The 26,739-nt window shown below is 62.2% G+C and overlaps 1 protein-coding gene across 4 annotated transcripts in view; it reads left to right on the top strand.

Annotated features, from left to right (window-relative positions):
* The window catches only part of CABIN1 (calcineurin binding protein 1), a 102,211-nt gene that overhangs the window by 60,459 nt on the left and 15,013 nt on the right, over nucleotides 1-26,739 (top strand). For all 4 annotated transcript variants that reach the window (XM_067015879.1, XM_067015882.1, XM_067015881.1 and 1 more), the window contains one exon: nucleotides 3,471-3,584. In XM_067015879.1, the coding sequence (XP_066871980.1) occupies nucleotides 3,471-3,584 (114 nt within the window). The remainder of the gene's footprint in view (nucleotides 1-3,470; nucleotides 3,585-26,739) is intronic.

Here is a 26,739-nt window from a genome sequence, read left to right on the forward strand (position 1 = left end):
AGCTCATGTGTGGGACCCTCAGAGCCTCTGAGGAGTGGGCAGGTGTGAAGGGACTGACCCTCCTGCACAGGCTGTGTGCCCTTCTGTAGGCGCGTGTGAGTGATCGGGGCCAGGACCCGGCATCACAAGAGCAGGTGGCCACAGCGCAGAGCAGCCCACCTGCCTGCAGCCCTGCTCCCCTCTGGGCACATAAAATGCCCCCCACCCCCATCCTCTCCATGCAGACCCCAGCCAGGTTCTTGTCAGGCTTTACTTGTGTGGTTTATAAAGTGAGAACTCGATGTATTTCTCAGCTTAAGACCCTTGGTTATGCACTTCAAAGTCTGTGCCATGTGGTGTGAAGAGTGCTGTGCCTTTGGGGCCAGAGTCAGCGGGACAGATGGGCCTCTCTCCATGGCGTGGAGCCCATCGGTTTGAGTAGGTCAAGCCCTCTGCCGGCCGTGTGCGTCACAGATACTGTTGTTCACGTTTGGAAAGAGGGGTGAACCCGTCACCACGTCGTCGCATGGCCACCACATGGCAGGAGTGCCTGTGCTTGGCATGCCCTCCAGGGTGCTCACGCATTCCGCAGCAGGCTCCCGGGGGAGGAGAGTGGAGAGAGAGGAAGTGGGTAGGAATGGGCGCAGGAGTGTGGCCGTTTGGACAGGGCGCCCAAGAGGCCTCTCTAAGCAAAGACCCGACAGGCGAGGGCCCAGCGAGGAGCTATCGGGGAGAGGCCTCCAGGTGGACACATAGCCGACACGCATGCCCTGGATGGGGCTCAGCACGCAGCCCGTGTGACTAGCGGGGCAAGAGGGGAAGGCCGGGAGGCGGCAGAGCTCAGGAGGGCCAGTTAGGTGGGGAGGAGTCATGGGGCGTCATTCTGAGTGAGGTTAAAGTGTCACAAGGCTGGGGGGAGGGGGGCCATGTGTGGCCGTGTGTGAGACTCGGGCGGCTGTGGGGAGAGCCAGTGGGGTGGCCGTGGGAACCCGGCAGGTAGCAACGGCACCATCCAACCGCTGATCTGAAGAGCCATTAATGAAGGAAGCAGGGGCCTGGGCCGGGTGGGCAGTGCAAGCCTGGGTCAGCAGCAGTGCCCCTGCAGTGTTTGCTCTTTGGCAGCCAACCCTTGGCAACCCCTCAGGGAGGGAACTTGGGAGAGAAGCTGTCTGGCCTCATCCCCACCCCAGCCTCCTACCTCCCAGTGCTGCCTCCCTTCAGCGCTCAGCAGTGGAAGGGCAGAACAGGGGCGGTGGCAGGGCCAGCTCCTGGGAGAAAGTGTGGGAAGGGCAGGGAGCTCTCCCCAAGGTGTCGTGTGTGTACACAGTTGCTTTCCTGTCTGCATTCCTGGGGATCTCCAACTGACGCTAGGTGTGGCCTAGCGTCACCCTCCAAGTGGGCAGTGGAGGCCCAGAGAGGTGATCCGGCTCTCCGAGGCTGCCAGGTGCTTCCACAAAGATCCATGTGCATCACCCCGCACCTGCGTGTAGCTCTGCGAGCAGACCCGGACCTCTGAATGCCTGTCCGGGGGACCAGTGGGGGGTGTTTTCCACAGAACAACCTCACGCACCAGCCTCCCTGGCTCCTGAGTGCTCAGGCAGTCCTTGGCTCCCCGTTGTGCTGAGCCCTGGGTGGGCGGCTGCTCTGCCCCCTCCAGTGCCCTGGGCTCCCCCCTCCTCTGTGTGCATTTCAGTCTCCTTCTTGCCTCTGGGTCTTAGCCTGTCCCCTCGGCTTGATGGGCTGCATTTCCTTCAAGCTCAAACTCTGCCCATCTTCCTTTGATTCTTTTTTTTTTTAAATTTTTGGCTGCGGCAGGTCTTAGTTGCTGTGCGCGGGCTTTCTCTAGTTGCAGCTAGTGGGGGCTGCTCTTCATTGCAGTGCGCGGGCTTCTCATTGCAGTGGCTTCCCTTGTTGTGGAGCATGGGCTCTAGGCATGCAGGCTTCAGTAGTTGTGGCACGCGGGCTCAGTAGTTGTGGCTCACAGGCTTAGTTGCTCCATGGCATGTGGGATCTTCCTGGACCAGGGATCAAACCCATGTCCCCTGCATTGGCAGGTGGATTCTTAACCACTGCGCCACTAAGGAAGTCCCCTTCCTTTGATTCTTTCCCCAAATATCTGTCCCACCCTACTGATCTAGACCCTGAGGAGCCATCAGTGAAGAGGTCAGTCTGTCCCTGCCCTTGGGGCTGACAGACAGCGGGGCGGTGGATGAGGCTGTTTGAGGGCTGTGGGGGTGAGTGGGGCAGCACGTGGGTTTGGAGTTCAGAAGAGGGGATGGGCCGGGCCTGCTCTGACGGAGGGGCCCTTCAAGCAGAGGAGAGCCCCTCACCAGGACCCCCACCCTTGAGCCGGTGAGGGGCTCCAGCCTGGCGAGTGGGACCAGGTCACATGAGCCCTGAGAGGGGGCCGCCTGTGTCCCTGGGGGAGCACGGTGCTGAGCACAAGGCAGAGGCCGAGGCAGGTCTGAGACATGACCCCCACCCCATCCCACCCCACCCCACCCCACCCCCACTGGGCCCAGGGAAGATCCCGGCCTTGGGGTCCCGGCCTGGGCCAAATGCAGGCTCTTCTCCACCCTTACTGGCTCTGGACCTCAGGCAGCGCTGGAGGCCACTCTCCTTGGCAGTTCCACGTGGTGAGGCTCACAGTGACGTGCTCTGCCTGGGTGGCACACGTCGCCCCACCCCACTGCGAAGCTGCAGGTATGCGGGCAGGTCAGGTGCCCCCGCTGGCCTGGTGCCTGTCCTTTCCCCACGGGTCTCCTTGTCAGCTCCATCCAGGGCCTCGGATGTGAACCTGATAAAGTCTCCTGAGCCTTTGGTCAGTTCCGTCTGGCCCACCTGGGGGCTGCCCAGAGCCTACTGTCTGCGGAGTCTGTGGGAGACTGACAGGCCTGCAGTTGAGCCTATGCTCTCTGTGCTCTGCTGGGAAGGCCTGCTCTCCAGTCCATGAGAAGGCCCCAGAGAAGGCCTGGCTTCTCACCCTGCCCTGGGTTCCACCAAGAGGCACCACTGCCCAGAGAGCAGCAGCCTGAACACTGGACAGAGCGCCCCCCCCCCCGCCCCAACAAGCACGTATCCCTGGCGTCCTGCAGAGCCCCAGCTCTCCCAGGCTCACGGTGGTAGCCGACAGCCTGACACATCAGGCTTGACCGTTTGGGCCGGTGGGGGCATCCCCTGGCAGAAGGTGGGGTGCTGGGTCCATGCAGCAGCTTGCGAAGTTGTCAGGGTGAGACGTCCCTGTCTGTGCCCTCCTCAGGCAGTCTGAGGCCACGGTCTCCTAGGTCAGCTGTATTAGGCAGGAAACCAGTTCCTGAAATGCACCCCACAGCCAGATGATCAAAGCCGGGGCTGCCGGGTGCTGCGGGCTGGATGTCTGCAGGAGCTGCTGTTTTACCCACGCAGCCTGGAAGGAGGGGACCGCCTCCCTTCCCCATGGGTGCCCAGAGTTGCCCACACACTCACTTCCAACCTACTTCTTGCTTCCCCAGAACCTCCAGTGGGCCCGCGACGTGTTGCTAGGTAGCGGTATCCCGTGGCAACAGCTGCAGCACATGCCGGCACAGGGGCTCTTCTGCGAGAGGAACAAGACCAATTTCTTCAACGTGAGTAGTTTGCCTTGTTGATTTCCGCGGCTGCTGGCTGCCAGCGCTTTTCACGGAAGGAAGGTGTGGGAATGGACCCTGGCGTGGGCGTTCCCAGGACGTGGGATGGCGGCGGCCTCAGAGGGCAGGCTGGGTGGCACAGAGAGTGCGCCAGACTTGGGAGTGAGGCCCTGCTTGCCGAGCTACTTCTGGCAGGTCGCTGCCCCCTCCGGGCACCAGTTTGCCAGCTGTGGGGAGAGGCCTGGACAAGCTCGGTGGTTCTCTGGGGCCACGGTGGGCAGTGGTGAGAGGGGCTCCAGGCCCGTGCCCTGGTTCCTCTGGAGCAGCCCCACGTGCCCCCTTGGGGTCCTGGGCACCTAGAGATTCTGATTGGAGGCTGGTCTGCTGCTGAAAAAAAACAAGTGTGGCCAGTGCTGGGTCTTCAGTGCCCTTCCAGCTCTGATGTTCCATGTGAGGTAGAGACCCACCCTCAGGCAAGACATGGCCCATCCCCGAGGCCCCGTAGAGCCCACATCTGCCCCTCCTGGCCAGCCCGCCTGGCCTGGGCCTCCCGCATTTGCTCTGCCCTACACAGAGACCACTGGCCCCTCACTCTGCTCCACCTACGGGTCCTCATCCATCCTCCTCACCTGTCCTCAGCTGGGTGGCTTTGGCATGTCACATGGATCCTCTGAGCTTTGGTTTCTTCTGTATTTTCCTTGCTTCCCCATCACTCCTAGAGAAACCGAGGGGCAGGATTGGCCTGGACAGGAGCCGAGGAGGGCAGGTCTTGGGGGGTCTGGAGGGATGTGGCAGAGGCTAGTTCTTGAGCCATATGGGCAGAGTGAGGTCCCTGCTGAGAGCCGGCTGGGTGTTGGGTGTGTGGATTCATGGCTTTTCTCCTCTCCCAGGCTTGAGCAGGGGCTGGGCAGGGGCTCCGAGCCTGGGAGCCCTGCTCCTGCCAGCCCTCTCCCTATGGGTATTTTATAGACAAGTGGTAGATGTAACCCGTAATCAATCTGCATGGTACCAAGGGGTTTGCTGTGAAAGAGATGCTTCCTCCCACCCAGATGCCCAGGCCACAGCCACTGTCCCTCGTTCTGCCCGCTTTGGAGCCCATGCCCAGAGATGCACACAAGGGCAAAGTGCACGTGCTCCTGCCCCTGATTTTTCTTCACTTAAGTGTGTGTCTTGGAGGGTGTTTTTGAACTTGCTGTTCTTTTTAATAGCTGCCTGGTTCTCCCATGTGGATGTCAAGGTTTACTAACCACCCTTATTGATGGGTGTTTAGGTTGTTTCCAGTCTTCCACTGTTGCAGACAATGCTGGTATATACGTCTTTGCACACGCGTGGGGGGGTCTACTCCTAGAATACACTCTGAGAGACAATTCCCGGGGCAAGGGGTTTGTGGGGCTTGAAGTTTCAGCAGATGCTACCTTCCAATCCAGCTCCTCCCCAACCCTGGACTTACTGACTTTATTATTGGATGGTTTCATGTTTGCTTTTCAGTGGGTGAAAAACACTTGTGTTATTTGTGAGTGGGACTGTGATGTCATGTAAGCAGTTTTAAATTTTTCTGTGTAGTTTCTACTCGTGTTCATTTTCCTATTGGATTATTGGCCCTTTTGTTGTTGATTTATAAGAACTCTTTCTATATTAATGAAAGGGGCCCTTCTTCAGTGTTCTGCAGAACTTTCTTCTGCAGTTGCTGAACCAGAGTGAGAGCCACACAGGTGGCTTGGTTCCCCTGAACTCCCGCTTGCTCTCCTTACACGTGGGCCTGAAGAGTGACTGAGGACCCAGTTAGATAAGGGGAAGTAGCCACACTTGGGAGCTGGTGCATGGTCGGTGCTCGGGGAAAGTCCCCCCCCCCCCCCCAGTGGTGCTTTGCCCTTAAAGCCTGTGCAGTAATGTTGCAAGGAGGGACCCAACCCCCCCTTTCTTCCTTCTGGGTCAGGCACCAGCCTTCCTAACAGCGGAGTTTAAGGAGCCCCTCAGATGCCTGCTCCCCACAGCTCCTCCCGTGGTTTCCAGAGCGTTCCAGAAATGAGCCCCACAGGCTGAACGGGACATTTTGCACGGTTTTGCCTCTTCTGGGTCAGCTTTTGTTTCTTTGTGCATCACAGTGAAAGGTTAACCTCTGGGCAGAGGGCAGACAGGTGCTGGCACCCCCTTTTATGCAGCACCCGAGGGACATGCACTCCGGCTGGCTGGTGACAGCACAGCCCCTGCTGAATCACCCACTCTGGCCTTGCCATTGCTGCGGCCGGACCCTCGGGGTGGACGTGTCTTCCAGCCACAGCTCGCTCCCAGCGCCTCAGGGAGCGCTGGCCCTGCACGCGTTTGTGGGACAGATCTTAGCAGGAGGGATGCCTCCTGCCTTGCTTACGAGGAGTGTTTAGGGCAGCCCTCGGCTGGCTGCTGCCCTGGCCAATGGGCTGGGCTGACAGCTGGGCTGGGGGTCAGGACGAGCAGGCTGGCTCTTCTCTCTTCCACCGCTGGGGTTACTGCCAGGGCCTGGGGCAGGGGCGGGGCGGGGACTGGCCCTGTGAGCAGGTGTGGGGAGGCAAGGGCAGGGCCATCCAAGCCCCCACCACCCTGGGCAGCGCCCTCATCCTCAGGGCCTGGGCTAGGAGACCTGCCTCTTAACTTTTTACTGGCGATTTCTGAAAATCATGTGAACCGCATTGTCATTGGGCCACATCGTCATTGCAAACTGTTGAGACACACAACAGAGCCCACACCTCTGGTCTCCCACCCCAGGCATCCTGCCCTCCTTAGAGGGCTGCTCCTCTGTGAGCAGCCGGCTACTCCCTTTTCTCAAGTGTACGTGTACCAAATCAGACAAGTGTGTCATTCTGCTTTTAAAAATATGCCTCCGTGTATATGTGTATGGGGGGGGTGGTTTTTGGTAACTTGGGCTTTTTCGCCGACACTGAGTCTTGGGGACATTCCCTGTAAGGGGTGCAGGCTGCCCGTGGCTGTGTGTCCTCTGGGTCCTGAGGAGGCACTCGCTGCGGGTCTGTGGACCATCTCCCTGACAGCTCATCTCCAAGCATGTCCTCCTGGTGCGGCCAGTGACGGCTCCCGTGTACCCTGCCACGGGACACTCAACGGGCTCGCCCCTTTGTGCTTGCCCGGTTGTGTGGGCCTCTGTAGCATGCTGTGGGGCACAGGGAGAGAGCAGGACCCTCAAGGAGTCTGGTTGGCTGGAGACAGGGCTCCCATGGGTAGTGGGTGCTGCTTGGCCAGGGAGGGGGCCAGAGGGAGGCTGGGGCTGAGGCTGCGCAGGCCGGGGCTTCTCGAGGAGCATGAGGGGCCGGGCAGAGGGCTGGGTGCACAGGGGACTGGTGGCCTGGGCCCTGTGGCAGAGGCCTGGCACATAGCGGCCCAGCCATGCGGTGGGACGAGCATCTGAGGGAGAGCAACAAAATTGGCGCATCTCCATCACCCCCCCGCCCCCCCCGCCCGCCCCAATGACTTGACTGAGGCACTGGCTCCCACCCACCCCTTCTCTGCCGTGGAAAATCCCGTCTGTGGGCCATGTGCCGGGCAGGCTGGATCCTGGCCCCGGGCTTAAGTCCCGGGTGGCCGCAGCCCCACCCAAGGGCCCCACACCCTGCCCTCTCCCGACAGGCAGAATGGTCTGGCCTTTGCCAGAACAGAGCCGGGAGTTCTTGGACATTGCTGGTTGAAGTCCTGCGGCCCTCCCCGCCCTGGCACAGCTTGGCCTGGGCCCTGGGGAGGGACGGGCAGAAGGCGTGTGGCCACATGACTCAGCGGTGCCTCCTCAGGACAACCGTGCAGGGAGCTGGGACCCCAGGGAGGACACAGAGGCCTGGGTGGGAGGCAGTGAAGGGGGGCTGGGCCTGGGGGTGGGAGCCCTCCTGAGCCAGTGCCAGCCTTGAGGGGGCTGCAGAGAGGAGCTGTCCGTCCCTGGGCAGAGGAGACCAGGAAAGCAGAGGCCACGGGCTTGTCCCTGAGTGCCCAGAAGGTTCCACGGCTTCCTGGGCAGGTGTGTGCGCCCCTGGGTGGGGGGCCCGTGGGGGCTGGAGCCGGGCTGCTCTGTCCACGGCAAACTTCTCTCCCGCTGGTAGTTGATTCAGAAACGTTCCCATAGTAACCAAGCCAGAGATGGCTCTCCCTCCTTCCCCAAAATGTTTGCTGATTTTAGCAAGCAGGGTTTTTTTTTCTTGTTTCAACCCAGTTTCCAGCCACCGTGAAAGAAGCAAAGGGAGCGAGGGCCTGGCCGTCACTGTTCCTGCTTCCCAGGCTGTGCAGGCGTCTGCGGCTGTGGCCTGAGTTTGAGAGAGTGGAGGGGGAGTGCTGGCCTGCAGGGCCTCCTCCACGGGCCGCTCCCGCCCCATGAAGAGGTCCGCCCTTGGCTCAGGAAAGCAGCTCACGGCTGGCGGTCCCCAGGACAGGTCCCAGGGCCGTATCGTCACTGAGAAAAGCACAGACTTTAGGCCCCAGCGGGTTTGGCTCCCAGCCACTCACCCCTTACTCAGCCCACACAGGGCATGGGGTTGCTCATTGGCAGGATGGTCATGACAGGTGGACAGTAGCTCTTGGCCAATCACACAACTCACCCTTAGGACCGGAAGTCAGCCTGCTCCAGGCCCTGGGGCTTGTCTGTGGATCTGGTGGTGCTTCAAGAGGGCAGTGCTGGGCACCAGAAGGGACCTGGCTGGAGGGTGGAAGGGCCTGCCCTGGCTCGAGTGGGACAGGCTGAGATGTGGATGTCAGCGTCCCCACCCACCACCTGGGCCCCCTTCTGTGTGTCCTAGCTCTACTGTCAGTGCCTGTGGATGCAGCTGTGTTCCTTCTTGTCACTGCTGCAGACGCCACTGTCTGACTGTCCCAGGGTGCCTCTACCTGCCCTCTCCCCCGTGGAACGGCGGCTTCAGTTCTTCACTGATACAGGAGGGCTGCTTCTCCCCGGTGCCAGGGGCTCCAGGACAAGCACTCCTTACCCAGCTCTCCCACGCACGCCTGACAGCTCTGCCAAGCTGGGCCAGGTGCCTTCCCACCGGCCACTGCCCTGCCCCTCCGGGCACTCAGAACCGAAGGAGACTCTCATTTTGGCCCACCTGTGGGGTGACCAGGGAGACTGGAGCACCTTTCCACACCCAGGACTGTGCCTTTGCCTGGGCTCTGGTGCACTCTTCTCTGTAGCCATCACACACCCTGTGGCTCTGTTTGTCCTGACTCTGAGTTGCTTAAACTGATGGGAGATACAGTCATCAGGAGTCTTTGTTTCGTTACGTGTTTGTGCCCTGGAGCCTGGTGGCTCACCGAGGGCCCTGATGTGGGAGGAAGGGTCCCCTGGTTGGGCAGCCAGCTGCTGGACAGCTACCTGCCAGAGCTGGGGTAAGGAGAGAAGGTTTCTAAAGCCCCTGGCACCCTGTGCTTCTTGGCAGGAATTCGTCCCTACTCTGACTCGCTACCAGTTGGCTTTGTGACCTGGGGGGGGTCCCCCAACCCCACCCAGTTGCAGATGCTGGTGTTAGGGAGGGGCAGGTGCAACGGGGCCCACCTCCCAGGACAGGGACCTCTGACCCCAGCTATGGCCCAGCCCCAGGTATGGCCCACTGTGTAGGCCAGCCCTCAGCCAGCACCCTTCCCCCAGGAAGAGAGCCCGTGGTGCTAGGCAGGTCCTGGCCTCTAGAGCTCAGTGCACCTGAGAATCCCTAGGTGGGGGCCTCATCTAGAACATCATTGCCATTGCCCCCTGATGCACCCCCAGCACAGTGCCCAGCAGGCAGGTGTGCCCGGTAAATGTGAATCCCTCCCACCCTCTAGAGGTCCCTGGGACGAGGTCAGCTAGGAAGCAGCAGCCCCTAACGAGGGGGCGCCCAGCCCTGGCCAGGCCCTGAGGTCTGTGCCTGGGACAGCCACCTCCTGTTGCAGGCCCTGTCTCGGCCCCTCTTCCCCCTGCCCTTCCAGCTCAGTGCCCGGTGGGCCAGCGGGCAGCCCCTGTCTCACTTGCATACACCCCTTGACTGAGTCAGTGGCACCGCCCCTGGACACCAGCCTCAAGTTCAGGGCCTTTGCAGGCTCAACCCAGGGAAGAGGTGTTGGTCTCCACCCAGTTAATTATACCCGCCCGCCCCTGGCAGCGGGGCTTTGTGCTGCCTCCTGGCAGTAAACAAGCCACGCGGTGTGTCCGTGTGGGGTGTTCCGGCCTGCGGGTGCCCCGGCATGGCTTCTCCAGCGCAGAGTCTACCCGCCCACTTGGGCCAGGGCCAAGACAGCCAGGAGAGGAAGCGCCCGCCTGACAGCAGACCGACAGCTTTTCTGAAGTTGGTCCCACCCACGTCACCTTCCCTCCACTCGGGCCAGCTGTGACCCAGTCACCCTCCACCTCGGCTTGTCCCTCTGCCCACACCTCAAGGCGACTGTCACCTGGGTGTTAGAGTGGCTCGTGCCAGGCCCTGGGCCGGTTGACAGCAAGACCCAGGGGCCACAGGCCAACGCACGCAGTGGCTGGATTATTAGTCCCATTTCACAGAGGCGCCAGTAGGTGAAGTGCCTTGGCCGAGGTCCCACAGCCAGTCTAGGCTGGAGGAGGGATGTGGACCTTGTGCCCTATGGTGCTGAAGCCGTGGGTGGCAGCCGGCAGTGCCTGTGAGGAGGAAGGGCGGAAGGCCAGCACTGGCTCCACACTGGGATTGGCCCATTGGCGATGAGGAGGATGGTGGCTTGGGCAGGGGGCACGGGCATCTAGCCCTGCCCTGGGAGGTGAGGCCGCATGCCAGGTTGATGGGGGGCCGGGGTCAGTAGTGGCTACGGTGTAGACCAGGGCCTCCTCTGGGCAGTGGGGCCATGTGGACATGGCCTTGAGTGACTGGCTGGCTGGGCTTGGCCACCTCTCTGTGTAGACCCCCAGGACCACCCTGCTGGGGCTCCTGAGGCACGGCACAGCGACAGAGAGAGGCCAGAGCACCTGTGCCTGGTCTGGCCTGGCCTTGGATGGGGGGCAGTGGCAGGACTGGTGCCATTTATGGGCGCTCACTCTGGTCCCCACATCACGTCTGTGGTGCTCAGGCACTGTTATTGTCCCCGTGTACAGATGGGGAGGTTGATACAAGTGGGCATTTTAGGCTGTTAAAACCAAAAGCCCTTTTCTAGTCTCTGTCCACCAGGCTGCAGCAGAGCTTGTGGCCCTGTTTCCCAGCCCTGTTCACAGCCCCTCCCTGGTTGCCTTGGCTGCTGTGGGTCCTGGGAGAGAATGTCAAGTGGGCCTCTGCACAGTAGCTGCCAGCAGCCGTGACAGCGGCCAGGGCCCTGGGGAGGCCGGTTCTGTTATACCCCCTTTGAATGAGGTGCAGGGCCCAGGGTGTAGCCCAAGGTAACACAGTGGCCAGGCTGGGATTTAAATTCAGGTGTGTCCCACTCCAAGACCTGCTCCCTTAGCAGCTGTGCCATTCGGAGTTCAGCAGCCACATCTGGGCTCTAGAGAGTGTGGGTGTCGGGGAGGTGAGTGTGGCAGCTTGTATCCTGCGCCTCTGCCCCCTCCTGGGGTGGGGGGGGGAGGTCCCTTGCCCCTACCTTTCTCTGAGACCTCCTGGTGGCAAAGCACTCTGTGCATGGCCCTTGATTACCTTCCATCATGCCATGAGTGAGGCCTACTCTTGAGGGGCACCAGGTCTCTGGGGGAGGCGAGCAGGTGAGCAACGGCCATGGGAGCCCAGAGCTCACAGTGGGTTTGCCATCACTTTTGCACACATGCTTTTTGAGACCCTCAGGCCTAAATAAAGCCCCACCACTCTTGGAGGTCAGAGCCCGTAACCTGAGGGTGAGCAGGAGGTCGAGAGAGGCAGAGGAGGTGGCGTGGGGGTGCCTGCACCACAGAGCAGTGGGAGCCTAGGGGTGGCCCCGTGCCCACAGGGGCGGGCCAGGTCCTCGCAGGGCAGAGGGGCTGGCAGGGGGGAGACGTGACACTAGCTGACGCAGACGTGCTGGAGGGGCCGGGCTGGGACAGGGCCAGGCACGCTGCTGGTCTTCACTCCTCTGGGCGCCACCGCTCACAGCAGTGCGTCACCACTCACAGCAGCGTGTCACATCCTTAGAACCCACAGGTGTGGGTCGTGCCATCATCCCTGCCTTACAGAGGAGGAAACTGAGGCCCAGCCACACTGCACATGGGCGCCTGAGCCGGGATCCAGACGTTCTGAAACAAGTCGGGGCGGTGGGAATGCAGCCAGTGGACGGGCCCCAGAGACAGGCAAGGACAGGCCCAGAGCACCTTCCTGGACCGACAGGGTGACAGGCAGGGCCATAGGGACAGAGAGTGTGAGGGAGCAGGTGGAGGTGGGCCCAGGGGTGGGCCCTGGGTCTGCGTGGGCGAGTGGGACACAGGGTGCCCCCGCAGGCCTGCAGTTCATTGTCCTACCATTTACCTGAGGGTGATTCAGTTCCACATGCTGGTGTTGACTGATTCCCAGAAGAAATTGGGATTCCTTGTCACCAGTGGACACCCCTCCTGGCCCTCTGTTCCTGTCCCCACCCTCGATGGAGGGGGACTGTGGCAGGTCACCGCCTGCCCCATCCTCGCTGAGATCACTGAGGCCGTGTACAACACCGTCCTGACGTTAGGGTAAAGGACACCCAGTAACGTCAGTGGGAGTTAGAGAACAGAAAAGAAGGGAAAAGTTTAAATTGAGGAAATCGAACACTGGGCTGTCATAGGAATTGCTGCTGTGGCGCTATTTTTAGCATTATTGAGTTGATTGATGGGCCAGTTGCAAAAGCAAAGTAAACAAAAGAGTCACTTCAAGTTCTCTAAGGGAAAAGGCCCAGTTTTTAAGAGTCTTTAAAAGGTTAGCAAACTTGTGACTTCTTAGTATCGCCTTGAGCTCTCTTTCCTTCCCGTGTCCTCGGCTCTGCAAGCTTCATGGGGCTTCACAGCCTCCAGCCCACTGGGCCCAGTTCAGCCTGGAGCAGGTGCCCAAGGCCTTCCCATCTGCAGGATGCCCGGGCCCCCGCCCTGACAGGACCACAGCGGTCATAAATCCCTGCCCAAGCCAAGCCACCCCTCTTCACAGCTGGACTTTAAAAAACCAATCAGACGTAATCAGCCTCTGGATGGGCTGCCCCCACATGCATTTTTGCCTGGCCCTTGGAGACAGTTTCTGTGTCCAGGTGTGGGCTCACCGTGGTGGCCGTGCCAGGATACCCGGGCAGAAGGCGGCAGTGCGCTTCAGCCCTTAGCATTCTCGACCCCACCATGATGGTCCCCCAGTGGGGCACGGGACTTGCCCCGGGGCCCACATCCTGCGGGCAGCCTCCACCCCGGAGTTTCTGGCCAGCCCCGGGACGGCAGTGTCTGTATACGCATCCAGAATGGTCAGGAGCTTGCTGTGTAACATTCCTGAGAGAAGAACATTTTCCAGTGTGCACTGCTTTTCCCACTGCAAGTTATTTCTCAGAGGCTTGCTCCTGGAATCAGTGTCTCCACTGAGTCTTTCTGAGGCAGGCACGTATCAGGCTCAGCTTCATCCCCCTGGGACACTGCCCCAGGCAGGCTCCGTCTGGAGGGCGGCAGGGGGGCAGCTTCTGGAGGAGGCCCAGGGCCCTCTTGAGGGTTTGGAAAGTGGAGCAGGGCAGGCAGCTGCTCAGACCACGGATGGCAGGGAGCTGCAGGGAGCCATGGGAGAGGGCCGAGGGAGGGCTGTGTTTCCTGAGGCCGCAGGAGCAGGACCCAGCGGGGCAGGGCTAGGAGGAAGGGGGCTCCCCGAGGCCTCGACTGTGGCAGAGTCGCTGCTGGAACCTGTCCTTTGGGAAGGAGGATGCTTGGCTATGCCAGTCTCTGCTTAGTCCTCTTGGCCCATGGAGTGCTGGGGCTCACTCTGGATGCAGGCCCTCCCTGTGGCTCCCGGCTTGTGGGAGGGCAGTGGCTGTGGCCTGGCCCCTGGGCTGAGGTGGGAAACAATGTCAGGGAGTGGGCCTCTGCCATGGAAGGGAGGCCACAAGGCTTGCTTCCATGGGGCACAGAGGAGCTCGGGGATGGCAGACATTTCCTCCTCCCTGCGGCCCCATGATTCCCATCTCACGGTGAGCAAACTGAGGCCCAGCATCGCGCAGCCCGCAGGGAGCAGAGCTTGGATGCTTCTCACCCCCTACCCACCGCCCTCCCCACCCAGCCTGTGCCCAGCCCGGCAGGAGTGGAGGTTCAAGCCCACCTCCACCCTGGGCATCATCCTGCTTCCCTGGCCCTGATTAGCTGGCCCCAACCCAGAGTCCCAGGAGGGACTCTGAAGACCACAAGCCCTGAGCCACAGAGCCAGGGAGTGTGGGGGCTGCGGCTGAGCCAAGGCTCGCTGCTTCTGCAGGGGGGCTGCCCCCGTGGGCCAGCGCACCTCTGACCGAGTCAGGTGCCCTGTGACTGCACAGACCCAACCTCCTCATCTGTGAGATGGGGGATGTGAATGTCCAGCGCTTGGCACTTGAGAGCCCTGTGGTCCCAACAGTGTCAAGATGGCCACAAGCCACACACTGGGCCCCAGGGAGCAGCCTGGTGCAATCAGGACGTGGCCATTCCGGGCCCACCCCTGCCGGAGTGTGAGACTGCCTTGCCATCACGCCTCCAAACACCTGTCTTGACAGTGAAAGCAGCAGGCAGGAGCGTACCCCCACCACAGAGGATTCTGGGGGTGGGAGGGGGAAGGGTGGAGAGCAGCTGAGGGTCCCCAAGGGGTCTGGCAATGGGTGGGGGCATAGGGGAGGGCAGGGTGTATCTGGTGGCCTTTGCCTGTCCCCCATCCCCTCAGGGCACCATGCCTGTGGCTGCTGCTCATTCGCCTCCCCTTCCTTGCGGGCTTCCCGGGTATGCCCTGGGTAGCTCAGAGTCATCCTGAGCTGCAGTGGAAGCCCCAAGGGAGAATAGCCTTCCTGTGGCGATGGGCGCTGGCCGAGGAGCCCGAGCGCAGGGCTGGGCAGCACCCCCATGGCGTGGAGCCGAGGCTGCTGCAGGGGGCTGGAGTGTGGATGCCCCAGCGCCCCATCCACATGGGGCCCGACCCACAGACCTTCCTGTGTGCCTGCTCTGGGCCTAGCCATGCTGCCCTACCTTCGGGGTTTAGCCCTGCTTTTGACTTCCTGGTCCCGACCCTGACCTCAGTTTCCCCATCTCCAAAGATGGGCCAGCTGGATGAGGTCAGTGGTTTTCCAACCCTTTTTCCAAAAGAGCCCTTTATCACACACCCCACTGGGAAACACTAAAGGGCAGCTGCTCCCGCAGAGACAGGAAGGGCTGGGCCCACCTGCTTGGGCTGCACCACCACCGCCCACTCCCCAGAGGAGGGGCATGAGCCCTGGGGAGGCTACGGGGTCTCTGCCCTGCCACCACACTGCCCACCCAGACAGGGCTTCCCCAGCTCAGGGGCCAGGCCGTCTTTCTGGGGTGGCTTCAGGCTGGGAATTTCTCTCTCTTTTTCCTTCCACTTTTCCTATTTGAAAAGTTTGACCAAGTTGCTTCTGAGAAAGCGGCATTGGGTTCGAAGCCCAAACCAGAGCTGAGGGCTCCAGGGGCCCCTGCCTGGTTTCCATGGTGATGGGCTGTGGCCACCACGCGCCCCTGGGGTCAGAGCACGTACTACCTCACAGGCCAGGCTGAGGCCACTCAAAGGCCGCCCACGCCCTCACGCTCAACTCTGTTCCTGGCCACCCTCAGGCCCTGCACCATGCCTGGCCCCACCCATAGCTGGTGGCTTTGGGCAAGCCACTCAGTATTGGTAAGACTCAGTTTCTTCATCTGTAAACTAGGGCTGACCACACCTACCTCACAGCGTTATCGAGGATCACGGGAGACCATTACCACATGTGCCCTGGGGCCACTGTGTCCAGGAGAGGGTCCAGGAAGGCCCCAGCAGGAGGAGGAGGCAGCTGGGGGAAGGGACTTCATGGAAAAGAGCACACGGACTCACTGGGGTCTGTGGGAAGGAGGCAAGGTGGCTCGGGGCCAGTTGGGAAGGGTGTGCAGGAATTTGGTTGATTAAAAACAAGTTTTGAAACACTGATCTCTAATTAGGTATAAGAAGTCTAAAATTAGTGTATGCCAAAGCAGGTGGAACTTCCCCACGAAGCCCAGTCCCTCGCCAGGGTGGCACTGACTCTCAGATAACATCCTGTCACACCCACCGCCCCAGCTCCCCATGTGGGGACGCTGGCAAGTTTGCTTAGGACAGACGAGCAAAGGCCCGCTCCGGGCTGCAGGGGAGGCCGTCCCAGCCCCAGTGGCTCAGTGCTGGGCTTTATTTCCTGAGAGGGACCTGCCTGGCCCTACTCAGAGGAGGGGTGGGGAACCCTGGGCTCCAGGCCCCTCTTGGGTGGGGAATGAAGCCGGCCCTGCGGCAGGGGCACCACGGGAAACCCATGAGGAGGAGACGGCAGTGCTCGGGTGCAGCGAGCTCTCGGAGGGAGGGCTCGACCTGCGGGAGCCCCTGCCTCAGCCCCCCTTCCTCGGGACTGGGTGTGAGTAGTGCACCTGGCACCCTGCATGTGCCGAGGGTGCAGGAGAGGGGGTCGGCCAGCTGCAGTAAGGGGAAGGGGGCAAGGTGGCCGGACAGACCAGGGAGAAGGTGGTCCAGGAGGGGGAACAGAGGCCAAATGGCGCGTGAGGGTCGGCACTGGGTGAGGCAAGTGGTGCTGGAGAGGGCAGGGCTGGCCATCCCCAGGGCCACCCACGTCCATGGTCATCCAGAGGTATGTCTGGGGGAGGGTGCACTCTAGCCAGAGAGTGATTGGATATGTGCTGCAACGCTGCTTGGTTCGGCTCGTGGACTCAGGCCTCAGGACTCAGGCAAGTTCCACCACCTGCCAGGAGGAGCGTCTGGCAGGTGTGGGGGCCCTGCTCCCAGGGGCTGGCCCTCGTCCTCTTTCCTCACAGTGCAGTGCGAGGCCCCCGGGCCACAGCAGAGGCTGCATGGCACTCTAGAGAGGGGAGGGATGCTGCGCTTGTAACATCTCACATTTGTTCTTCTGGTTCGGGGCACCCCTGCAGGTTGGGGACAGAGCCCTGCTCTGCAGGACGAGCCTGGAGGAGTTTGTTCCCCTTCTGATGTTCTACATGAGTGTGCAGGGTTTGGGGGAGGGGGCGGGTTGTAAGCCTGTTTGGGACCTGAATGCAAGTAGAGGCACCAGCTCTGCCTGGGATGTCAGCTTTGACTGTGGTCAGTGCCTGACCCCCGCCACCCCTTCAGCTCGGCCCCTCCCTGCATGAGGATCCTGTGCTGGTCATCCAGGGAAGACACCTGGCACTGGCCACGGCCACTGCCACCACTTGTGGCCTGAACTGGCCCCACTTACTCAGCACAGATGCCCCCGAGCCCATAAAGGCCATTCATTAGAAGCCAGGGGTCAGATGGTGGATTGGGTTGTCCTAGTTTTCTCCATGTGCACATCAGACATGGCTTTTCTAGGATGCGGGCTCCCCTCCTGAGATGAAACAGAAGCAGCTCAGCAGCCCTCCAAAGACTGGGCTATTCTAGAAGCCTGAACGGTAGCTCTCATTTCCAACCCTGACATGGGGCGGGCTCAAAGGAGCCAAGTGTTAGCACCCTCTTGCTCTGAGGAGGCTCTCTTGGGCCCCATCAAACACACGCCGAGTCCCAGATCACCCCAAGAGACATCAAAGCCTGTGGGCGTCTCTTCTCCTCGCTGCCCATTCCCCAGACCCCTGGCAGTCCCTCTCTCCATGAGGCCACGTGCAGCCCCACTGCACATAGTAGGCACCCCTTGCCCTCCACGTGGTCCCACTGGCCGTCCCTGATCGTCCCAGCCACCCCCACCCCCACCGACATGGGGGGAGATCCCTGTCAATCAGCATCCAGCCCACAGGCCTGCCACTTCTTCCTGAAGCTGCTCTGTCCCCCACCCCGACCTTGTTTCTCTCCCTCTGAGGCTGGCTCCGCTCCTGAGCCCCCAGCTGGGCTGGAATTGCCAGGTCAGCCAAGCTGACATGGGCCATGGCTGTGTCAGTGCCTGCGCACAACAGCCCTGGCATCCATGACCCTGGCTCCGCCCCATGGTGACTGGGGCCTGGGGCAGGCCCTGCAGGTCAGGCACTGGTGGAGCTGTATGCACACTTGTGTGCTCCTCCCCGCGGAGCTGAGCGTGGCATGGGCACAGCTGTCTGCTGAGGTGGATGCTGCCCTGGACCGAGGGACAGGGGTCCTTGCGCCTGGCCCTCTGTGTTTCCCTCGGAAGGTCCTTGTTCCCCACCTGCATCCTCACTCATGGGTCAAACAGGCAAAACAGCTGGACTCAGTGACATCAACGATACTTTGCAGCTGCAGAGCATAGTCTGAGCCGCTTTTGAGCGCCAGGGACTCTAGTGAGAATGAGATGGGGCTGCAGCTGGGGTCTGTGTGCCCCGGGTGGAAGGCGAGCTTCTTTCTCAGCCGTCAGGGAAAGGAGAGGAAGCTGGCTGCCGTGGGCCTGTGAAGCTGGTACGCTACCGGCAGAGAGATTGCTCAGGCACACGACACACAGAGCCAGCATCCCACAGTGGGGAGGCCTGCACCTCCAGACCAGCTGGCAGCTCAAAGTTCCAGTGCTGAGAATTTGGACTGTTAACTCTAAGAAGCATTCTTGCTACCTAAAAGGCAGCGTTGGACTTAGCCTGGGAAAGACTGGGGTTAGGTCAAGGCGGGGGCTAGGGTAACGGCCGGCAGGAAGGAACCAGGAGCAGCCTGTAGGTCTGCGTTGGGTCAGGTCTTGAGTCTTGAGAAGAGTGGCCGTGAGAGGCCACTGGGCCACGTGGTCCCATGGGCAGCGCAGCCGATGGCACCTTGGCCAGCAGCTAGCTCTAGGTCTGGGTCTTGGCTTTGCAGGGCCAGGAGCCCACCTCTGCTGGGGGTGCAGGCCTGGGGCGTGTGAGGCAAAGCACAGGTGCATGTTTCCAAGGAGAGTGTGGCCACTCGAGGGGGCTGTGCTGCCTGCTGAGAGGAAGGTGGCCAGAGAGGTGTGAGCAGGCCTGCCACATGCTCTGCACACCGCCCCGGGTGCAGGCCTGGGCTCTTGCACACGTTTGTCCATTAGTCTGGCTTCCACTCCCCGGTCCACCACACGCCTCTTGGCCTTGGAGTCTTCCTTTCCACTTGCATAGGGATGACAGCCTCTACCCCAAGCCTACTGTTTGTCCTCTGCTGCTCTTCACTCAACACGGACGCCTTAAGACAATCTGGACCTTGTCTCTGACCACCCTCAGGCCAGGGGCTACTCACACGGACAAGGCTGGAGTCGTCCAGTCTCACCTCCTCTGGCTCCTTTTGGCTTTGGCGGCCATCCCTGGGCTCCCGGGCTCACAGCTCCCCCTCTGCAGCCCCGACGGGCGTGCAAGTGCTTCACCTAAGAGATGGTGGCAGAGCAGAGAATGAACGGGGATGGCCAGGTGGGGGACCGCAAGAGGAAAGCTGGCTGCCCGACTTCCCAGCATGGACATGGGTGCAGCCCCAGCCTGCCTACCTCCCCGCTGGCCACCAAGGGGTGCTGGGTGGATGGTGGCTGGGATGTGAAGGTCAGGACTTCCCAGGGCTGGCCCTTGACCGGGGCTGGACCAGAACCTCTCCCTTAGGGCTGAGGAGAAGAAAGACAGGGTCCTGTAGGCAGTGAGGCTGCCCGGGGTGAGGGCCATGGGGCGAAGGCCTGGGCTGTGGGCCGAGGGCAGGAAGGGGCCTGTGTGTGGGCCGTTTCCTTCCCCAGCTCAGCCCTGGCCACCTCTTTCTCCTGCTGGCCCCCAGCCCCCCATCTGGAAGAGGTCAACGAGTAAGGCCCAAGGCAGGGGGAGGTGGCTCTCAGGGCCAATTACCTCTTGCCCTTGCCACCATCTTCCTTGTCTTCTTGGTCACCCACAGGTCCTGGGGCTAGAGTGGGGAGAGGGGTCTGTCAGGCAAAGCCCCCATGGAGATCAGGTGATGTCCTCAGATGTTTGTTTTCTTCTTATGATCAGTTGCTGAAGTTTGCTCTGGGGGGCTAATTAAGGTTAGGTGTCCCCTTGGAGAGGCAGTGGGGCACCCTGATAGTGTGGGGCTTGTCCTGCCCTGAGGTCAAGTGGCTTCTCAGGTGCCGGGCCTGCCGTGCACCCCCCTCTGCATCAGTCCTCACAGGAGCCTGCCAGGCTCAGGCAGTCCTGGGGCGCTTGCTGTGACTAGGCCAGTGACACGGGTGACTCCAGGGGCAGGCTGGAGCACACCCTTCAGCACCCAGGCAAGGTGGCCAGGGACACCCCCCCACCCCCAGGATTAACCCCGAACAGCCAGCTCACAGTTTAGACCAGCCCCTCCCTGCTCCTGCTGGCTGTGGGGGAGCAAGGTCAGGGTGGCATAGTGCTGCAGGAGCTCCCACCCTCTTAGGCCCTCAGGGTGGCCCTGAGGTGGGGAGCAGCTGTTTCTCCGGGGCAGTAGTCAGAGGCCTGTGTCCTGCATGTCCAAGTGCTTTGTGGGTGATTAGGACCTGAATAGGGTGCTGACAAGTGCCAGGTGGGGCACAAGGTTTTTTCAGGCCCCAGAAGTTCTCAGGCCCACCAGTCCTACAGCTATCACAGTGCTGTCACATGAAGCCCTGGGGGGATCCCCATGTGCACAGAAATGTTTCCCCCTGGGGAGTCAGGGAGGGTGGTCCCCACTTCCTTGTTCTGCGGCCTGGCAGTTAGAGACAGTGATGCCCATCTCTTGGGGCTCTGGAGAGGGCTGGGGTGCAAGGTGCCATGTGGTGCTCGAGCAGGCCAAGGAGGTGGAGCCCTCAGGAGCCAGCATTCGCCCGGGGCATCTCTCTCCAAAGCCTCTGAGCTCCCCTCGCCCACCATGGCCTCCCTCCTGCTGTGACAGCAAGACCCTGAGCCCCGGGGTGCCCCCACCCGCCGCTTCCAAGCTGTGTGGGAGGCCTTCTGCACACAGGGGCCTGTTTCCAGAGAACTACCCGTTCCACACGCACTGTTTCTTTCTGGCCCAGATGTGATGCCCACACACATCTTCAGCCTCCCTAGGTCTGACTCGACCTGTGCAGGGCATGAGCGTCCCATGTCTGCTGTAGCTCTGGGGACAGCTGGGGGGAGTGTCCCCACCTCTTCTGGAGCCAGCCAGGCCTGGGGGTGGCTCTCAGCCATACTAGACTTCCTGCTGTGACTCTGAATCTATCCCCATGTGTGGGTGTCATGATGACATGAGTGTGGACAGTGAACAGCTGTTGTGACTTGAGGACATGTGGCGGGAGCACTCCTCACCTGAGACCCGGCCCAGTGGGCATAGCCTCAAGGTGGCCTGTCTCACTGCAGCTGTGTGGCCTCTGGGAGCCCAGGGCCAGACAGAGAGTCCTGATCCTCCAGGGAGTGTGAGCTACTGCCTCTGCACCCACCGGAGGGAGGGCAGGCAGGGAATGCACAGCCCCCTGGCCGAAGGTTGGCCTTGGGCCAATTGGACTGGGGGCACCTGGCAAGCCTGGGAAAGCTGGTGGGCAGAAGCCAGCTGGGGCAGGACAGGTGGAAACTATCTGGCTTGGGGAGATGTCACCAGGACAAGTGTCACCAGGACAGGGACCTGGTGTATCTGAGGCATCTGGATGTTTGGGGAGGGAGGAAAGAGCCGGGCCCTCGTGGTGCTTGTGGGGGGCAGGGGGTAGGGTTGGTGGGGAGGCCGGTGCCTGGCCTGGGGGCAGCGCCTTTGCTCGGCCTGTCCTCAGCTGGGGCAGGAGAAGCAACCAGGAGCTGGTGGATAATTCCAGGGCCGCCGGCTCCACAGGAAGCCAGAGAGGAAGGTGCTGTGTGCCCGCTGGGGCTGTGGATGCTGGGGGCGTCCCTTCTGAGCCACTCCTCTCAGAAGGGGCACAGTCCCACTTCTGGCACCCGCAGGCCTCTGCAGGGCTGCCACATGCTGAGGCTGAGGGGCTCCTGAGCCTGCCTGGCTTCTGCCCAGCCCCACCCCTCCCCCCAGTGTCTCCTGCTCCTGGGGCCTCACAACCAACTGGAAAACGAACCCCCTCCCAGCTGGAAAGCCCCCTGGGGGGTGCCGTGATGCCCCTGTCCTGACCTCCCCGCTGAGGATGGGCCTGGGAGAGTCTTCACTCCGGCTCCCACTACCCCACTGGGTCAGCAAGGACATCCCCCACTCACCCACGCCTCTGCCCTGCACCGGGCCCTCGGGGCACAACTCCAGGGGCCCCCGCGCACAGAGCTGCCCCGTGCAGGGCGAGGACAGCCCCAGCCCGGCGTGTCGCTGGCCCCTGTCGCCCTGCCCTCCGCACTCCTGGCTGCCCTACCCGGCTTGGCCTGGGACGCCAGGTCCCACAGCCTCCCGCGGTGAGGGCTGTGACCCCGGTACCCTCAACGGCCTGGCTCGGAACCCGCGAGTATTGGCCGGCAAAGTCAGCCGTGCCGCTGGGCCCGCTTCCAGACCGAACAGCAAGCGAGCGCCCGCGCCCCGTCCGGCCCCACCGCCCCGCCCCGGCCCGCCGAGCCAGCGAGCGAGCCTCCGCGCCATGGCCCGGCGCCCGCCCTAGCTCCCTGCACAGATGCCACGGCGGAGCCGGCGGGTAGGAACTTGCCCGGGGCCGGGGCGGGGGCCGGGCCGCGACAGTGTCTCCCCTCTGCCCGCGGGCTCTGCGGTCTCCCGAGCTTTGGCTCAGTCCTCCGGGCCGGCTCGCGAGGCCGCCCCCCGCCTGGCCCCCGGCCCGCCCGGCGCAGCAGGAAGCCCGCGGGCCGCGGTTTCCCGGGCGCCGCGGCAGAGGAAGTCGGCAGGCGGCGGGGCCGCGGCGCCCCCTGCCCCGGGCCGGGGCCCGGCACAGCGCCAGGTGGGCGGTGGGCGGACCGGGGAGGGGGGGGGGGGCCCGGGGAAGAAGCTCGCCCGCGAGCCTGGGGCGAGCCCAGCCGACCCGCCGGGGCCGCGAGTGGGCGCGCGGGGGTGTGCGCTGCGCCGGCCGCGCGAAAGCGAAAGCCGCTCGCTCGCCGACCCAGTAACTTCGCGGCGGGCGGCGCGGACCGGGAGCTGCGCGGGCCACTACCGGGGATGGTGAGCCGGCCGGCGGGTGGGCAGCGGCACCCCGCGCGGTGCTTCCCCGACTATAAATAGCTGCCGTGCGGGGGCGGGAAGATGGTGCCGGGTCTTTGCGAGTGCCGGGCCTACTCCAAGCCCCGGGGTTGGGCCGGGACCCTGCCCCGCCGCAGAGTGGGTGGGAGGGGGCGGAGGGGCTCGGCGCGGAGGCGAGGGGAGCCCGGCGGAGTTGCCGGGTGGGCTGCCTCCGCGCTCTTAGTTGTTTGTCATTTCTGCTTCTCCCCGGAGGGGGAGGGGACGGACGGCCTGGCAGTTCTGGGGATCCCGTGTGCGACATCTCATTTGGCAGAAGAGGCTAAAAACGGGCGGGCACCGGCCGCAGGCAAATTGCAGGCTTCCCCAGCCCGTGCCTGCGCTGGGGACTCATTACCTGTGGATGGCGCGGGGAATCCCTTTCCCTTCTCAGCCCAGCTTGGACGGCTCCTGGGGGCAGGGCCAAGGCGCCCCTGGCGGCCTCTGTGCAACCCTGCGGCCAGAGAGGCGGCCCTGATGGTTTTGCAGAGGAGGCTGCAGGGCTTCCTGCCCCCAGGGGTGTTCAACCTCTCCCGCCCCTGGCGCGCCCTTAACCCAAGGCCTGGAGCAGGATGGTGGCTCCGATTGCTGTGGGAGGTGCAGGTCCCTTAGCTCTGCAGGGCATCAAGAAGATGGGGAGCTGGCAACCTGGAAACGCAGTCCTGGCCCCAAAGGCCTCAGGACTCCACCAGGGCAGTTCCTGGAGGCGATGGAGCCATCTGGGCCGGCGGTGGGAGAGGTGATGCCCTGCTGGCCTGCCTATCCGTGATGTTCACCCTACTTGGGGGCAGGCAGGGCGGAGCGGGAAGAGCTGGGTAGGCTGAGTTCTGCCAGCTCAGCTCCCTGTTGGCTGTGTGCCCTGGAACTAGTCTCTCCGGGGGAGGTGTAAGTGGGGTCATGTGTGGGAGAAGCTGGGAGGGTGCCCTGTGAGTACTGTTGGCCCCAGGGACTCATGGGCACCAGATGCAGCCCTGCACAGCCCTCTCCACCCTTCTCCAAATGGTCTCGCTGCTTGGGAGGTTTGTGTGGGTTTACAGGTAACAGGTGTCTCCCCAAGACTGTGGAGGGCTCCGGTATTCTCCCCAGGGCTGCTCTTGACCTCAAGGCCTCACAGTCCAGATACCGACACTTTCTTTGCTCGGCTCGGGGTTGGGCTGTGGCACCGAGGCTGTCCTGGAAACAAAGTTTTTATGCTTCTCTGGGAAAAATGGCTCCTAAGCTCCTACCCTGACACCCCTTCTTGCTGAGGGGTCCCTCTCGCCCTCCTCCTTCTACAGCCCCCAGCCCACTGCTCCTCGGAGTGGGATGCCAGCAGGCTCTCCTGGCCTCGCCTGCTTGGAGCGCTGAGTCACTGCTGCACCCATGCCAAGGGGGTGGGCTGCAGGAATCCCTCTGCCGGGGAGGCGGGCTCTCCTTGGGGTGCTCGCAGCATTGTGTTCTCTGTGAACAGGGATGTTGGGCTGAGCGGCCATGGAGGCCTTGCTCACCTGTCATGCTGTGGGCGTGGGACAGGTGGGGGCTGGGAGGGCCTGGGCAGGTGGGACGCTCCCTGCATCTTAGGTCAGGAGCCCCAGGCATGGCCTCCAGGACAACACCGGCTGCTGCATGCCCCCCATTGTCCCCTCTGTGGGGAGGGGGTCCAGCCCGAGGAGAGGGAGAAAAGCTCTGTGGGGAAGGCTGTTCAGCCGACATTCTTCCTAATGATCCTGAAGACTCCACCCCAAATGTCACCCAGGAGGGGACCGAGTGAGTTAGGGTATACCTGCAGGGTGACGCATTGGGATCCTTTTAAGTGATGGGGAGTTTTTGATGATGCAGGAAAATACGCGTGCTCCATTACTGAGTTAAAAATTAAGATGAAAGAATTCATGCTCCTCTGTATCTTCTGCTCAGGACAGTTGGATCATAAGGTCGACTCTAGGGGGCTGCCCATTTCCCCTCACTTGGCAGGGGCTCCCCTCCCTCTTCCTCCAGTTCCTGCTCCTTTCTGGCTTCCTCCCTGGCTTTTCTTGTACAACCCCCTCCCCAAAGTCCTTGCTCTCTTAGCCCCTTTTTCCTTATTCCAATCTCTCGTCTGTCTCCTTGCCCTAGATGGCAGCCATCTGTGCCTACCAGCATGGACCCCTTTGGGGGTGTGCCTGACCCATCCATGTGATCCCCCAGTCCCTGGGATGCACTTGGCTTTCCGTGCAGTTGCCAGGCTGAGCTGCCCTGGGGGACCCAGGGGCCTCCCTAGCACCTGCGGGGGCTCCATCTGGGGCACAGACTCCCCCAGGCCTGACCAGGCCTTGGCTCAGGTGCAGTGCTGGCAAATCCCTCAGAGCTGCCTGAGAGCTGCACCGAGGTTGTGGGGACTTGGGGCCAGGGTTTGTGGTCTTGACTGGGAACATTCCTTTTGTGGAGGGTGTGCAGGCCTGCCTGGTGGCCACCCAGAAGGCCAGCTCTATTCAGGGGGTGGAGGGGCCAGTAAGCAAGAGAGACTCAGCCCCTCCTGCCTGCCCATCAGTGGCAGCTCAGAGTCTGGGGGGGCCCGCGCGGCAGGATTCAGGCCCTCGGGACTGGCTGCTGCCCACGAGAGCTAGGTCGGCCCTTGACACCACCCTGTGGCAGCCCTTGCTCAGGCTGGGCTGGGCCTGGGAAGGCACCAAGCAGACACAGGCCCTTCTGGGTCGCCTGCCCAGCCACCTGCTTCTATCTCTTTGTGCCTTCTGGCCTGCTGTGGGTCCCCTATCGCCTTTCCCTCCTCACTTCCTACATGAGGCTCCTAGGTGCAGCTTCTTCTCGGCCCTTCTGTGTGCTCCTAGCTGTCGTTACTTTCTCCTCTGTCCTTCTGTTTGAGCCACACGTGGTGCCCCGGCTGGGCATGACCCCGGTGGCAGCAGAGTGGGGAAGGGGCCACATCTGAGTCCCGTGGGAGGGGCAGCAGGGGACAGCGGGAGGAGCCCAGGATTCTGGGAAGACTCCCACAACAGGGCCCCAGGGACTTGATCACGAAGCCTCTGAGGCCCTCAGGGTGCTGGGGAGGGCGCTGGCTCCCCCGTCCCTCTGAGGGCAGGGCTTCCAAGTCCCCAGCTGAAGACTGAAGTGACTTGGTGTCACTGTCTAATTCTCTGCACCCCCATTTCTACGTCTATAAGTCACAGGTCATGTTGCTGACTACTTGTTTCTTTGTGAGCCTTCAGGGAGAGCGCAGAGAGTGGGGGAAAAAGGGGTCTGGCCCCTGTGTCCTGGTCCCACCCCAGAGTCACTGGGCAGCCTTGGGTGGGGTTGATTACACACGGACTGTCATTGCTGGTGTGGGCATAGGTCGAATCTGAGTTTCCACTCAGCTGCCATGGCCTGAGCTTCATCCCCTCCCAGACAAGCCTGGCCCCAGGGCTGAGTGTGGCTCGGATGGAGTGGAGCCCGACTGGGCCGTGCCTCTCTCGGCCTTTTCTGCCCTGGCATTACCAGGACCCTTGTTTTCCTGGGGAGCCTTTGCCTGGGCCCTTGGAGTGGAGGAGCCTTGACTGAAAGTTGGGGCCCGTGAAGGTGACACATGGGGCTGGGAGCCCTGGAACGACCCTGAAGTATATGCCGTGGAGAATGGCCCAAGTGGTGGCCCAGCAGAGGGTGGCTGGGTTTGCCGTGCAAACCAGGACTGTGTCTGGATCTCTGCCCTCCGTCTGCCAGGCTCGGAGTTGGCCCCGGGTTGGATGAAGAGGCTGTGCCGGCAGCCCTTCTGGGGTGCAGGGAGCCGGGGCTCCTTCTGGCCCACACTGAAGTGGTTAGGGAGGTGTGGACTGGCCGGCCAATCGGGAATCTTGGGGGAAAGGAGCCCCTGCCCCTCCAGGAAGAAGCTCTCCCAAGACCACAATGTGCTGGAGACAGCGTGAGCCATGGGCCTGAGCACACCCTTGGCCTGGCAGCCAGGAGCAGTGCTCCATGCCAGTGGGAGCATCTTCTGTCCATCCCTTCCCTGGGGTACCACTTGCCGAGGCTGCGGTGACCAGAGGCCAAAACCTCATGGCCCTCCTGCCCAGGCTCTGGCTTCGCCTTGCTTCACAGCTCCCCTTGTAGGTGGATGGCACGTTCGTGGGCAAGGGTGCAGGCTGGCCCAGCTGCACCCCACCATGCCA

This window comes from Kogia breviceps, chromosome 15 (genome assembly GCF_026419965.1).
Source record: "Kogia breviceps isolate mKogBre1 chromosome 15, mKogBre1 haplotype 1, whole genome shotgun sequence".
Classification (NCBI taxonomy): domain Eukaryota; kingdom Metazoa; phylum Chordata; class Mammalia; order Artiodactyla; family Physeteridae; genus Kogia; species Kogia breviceps.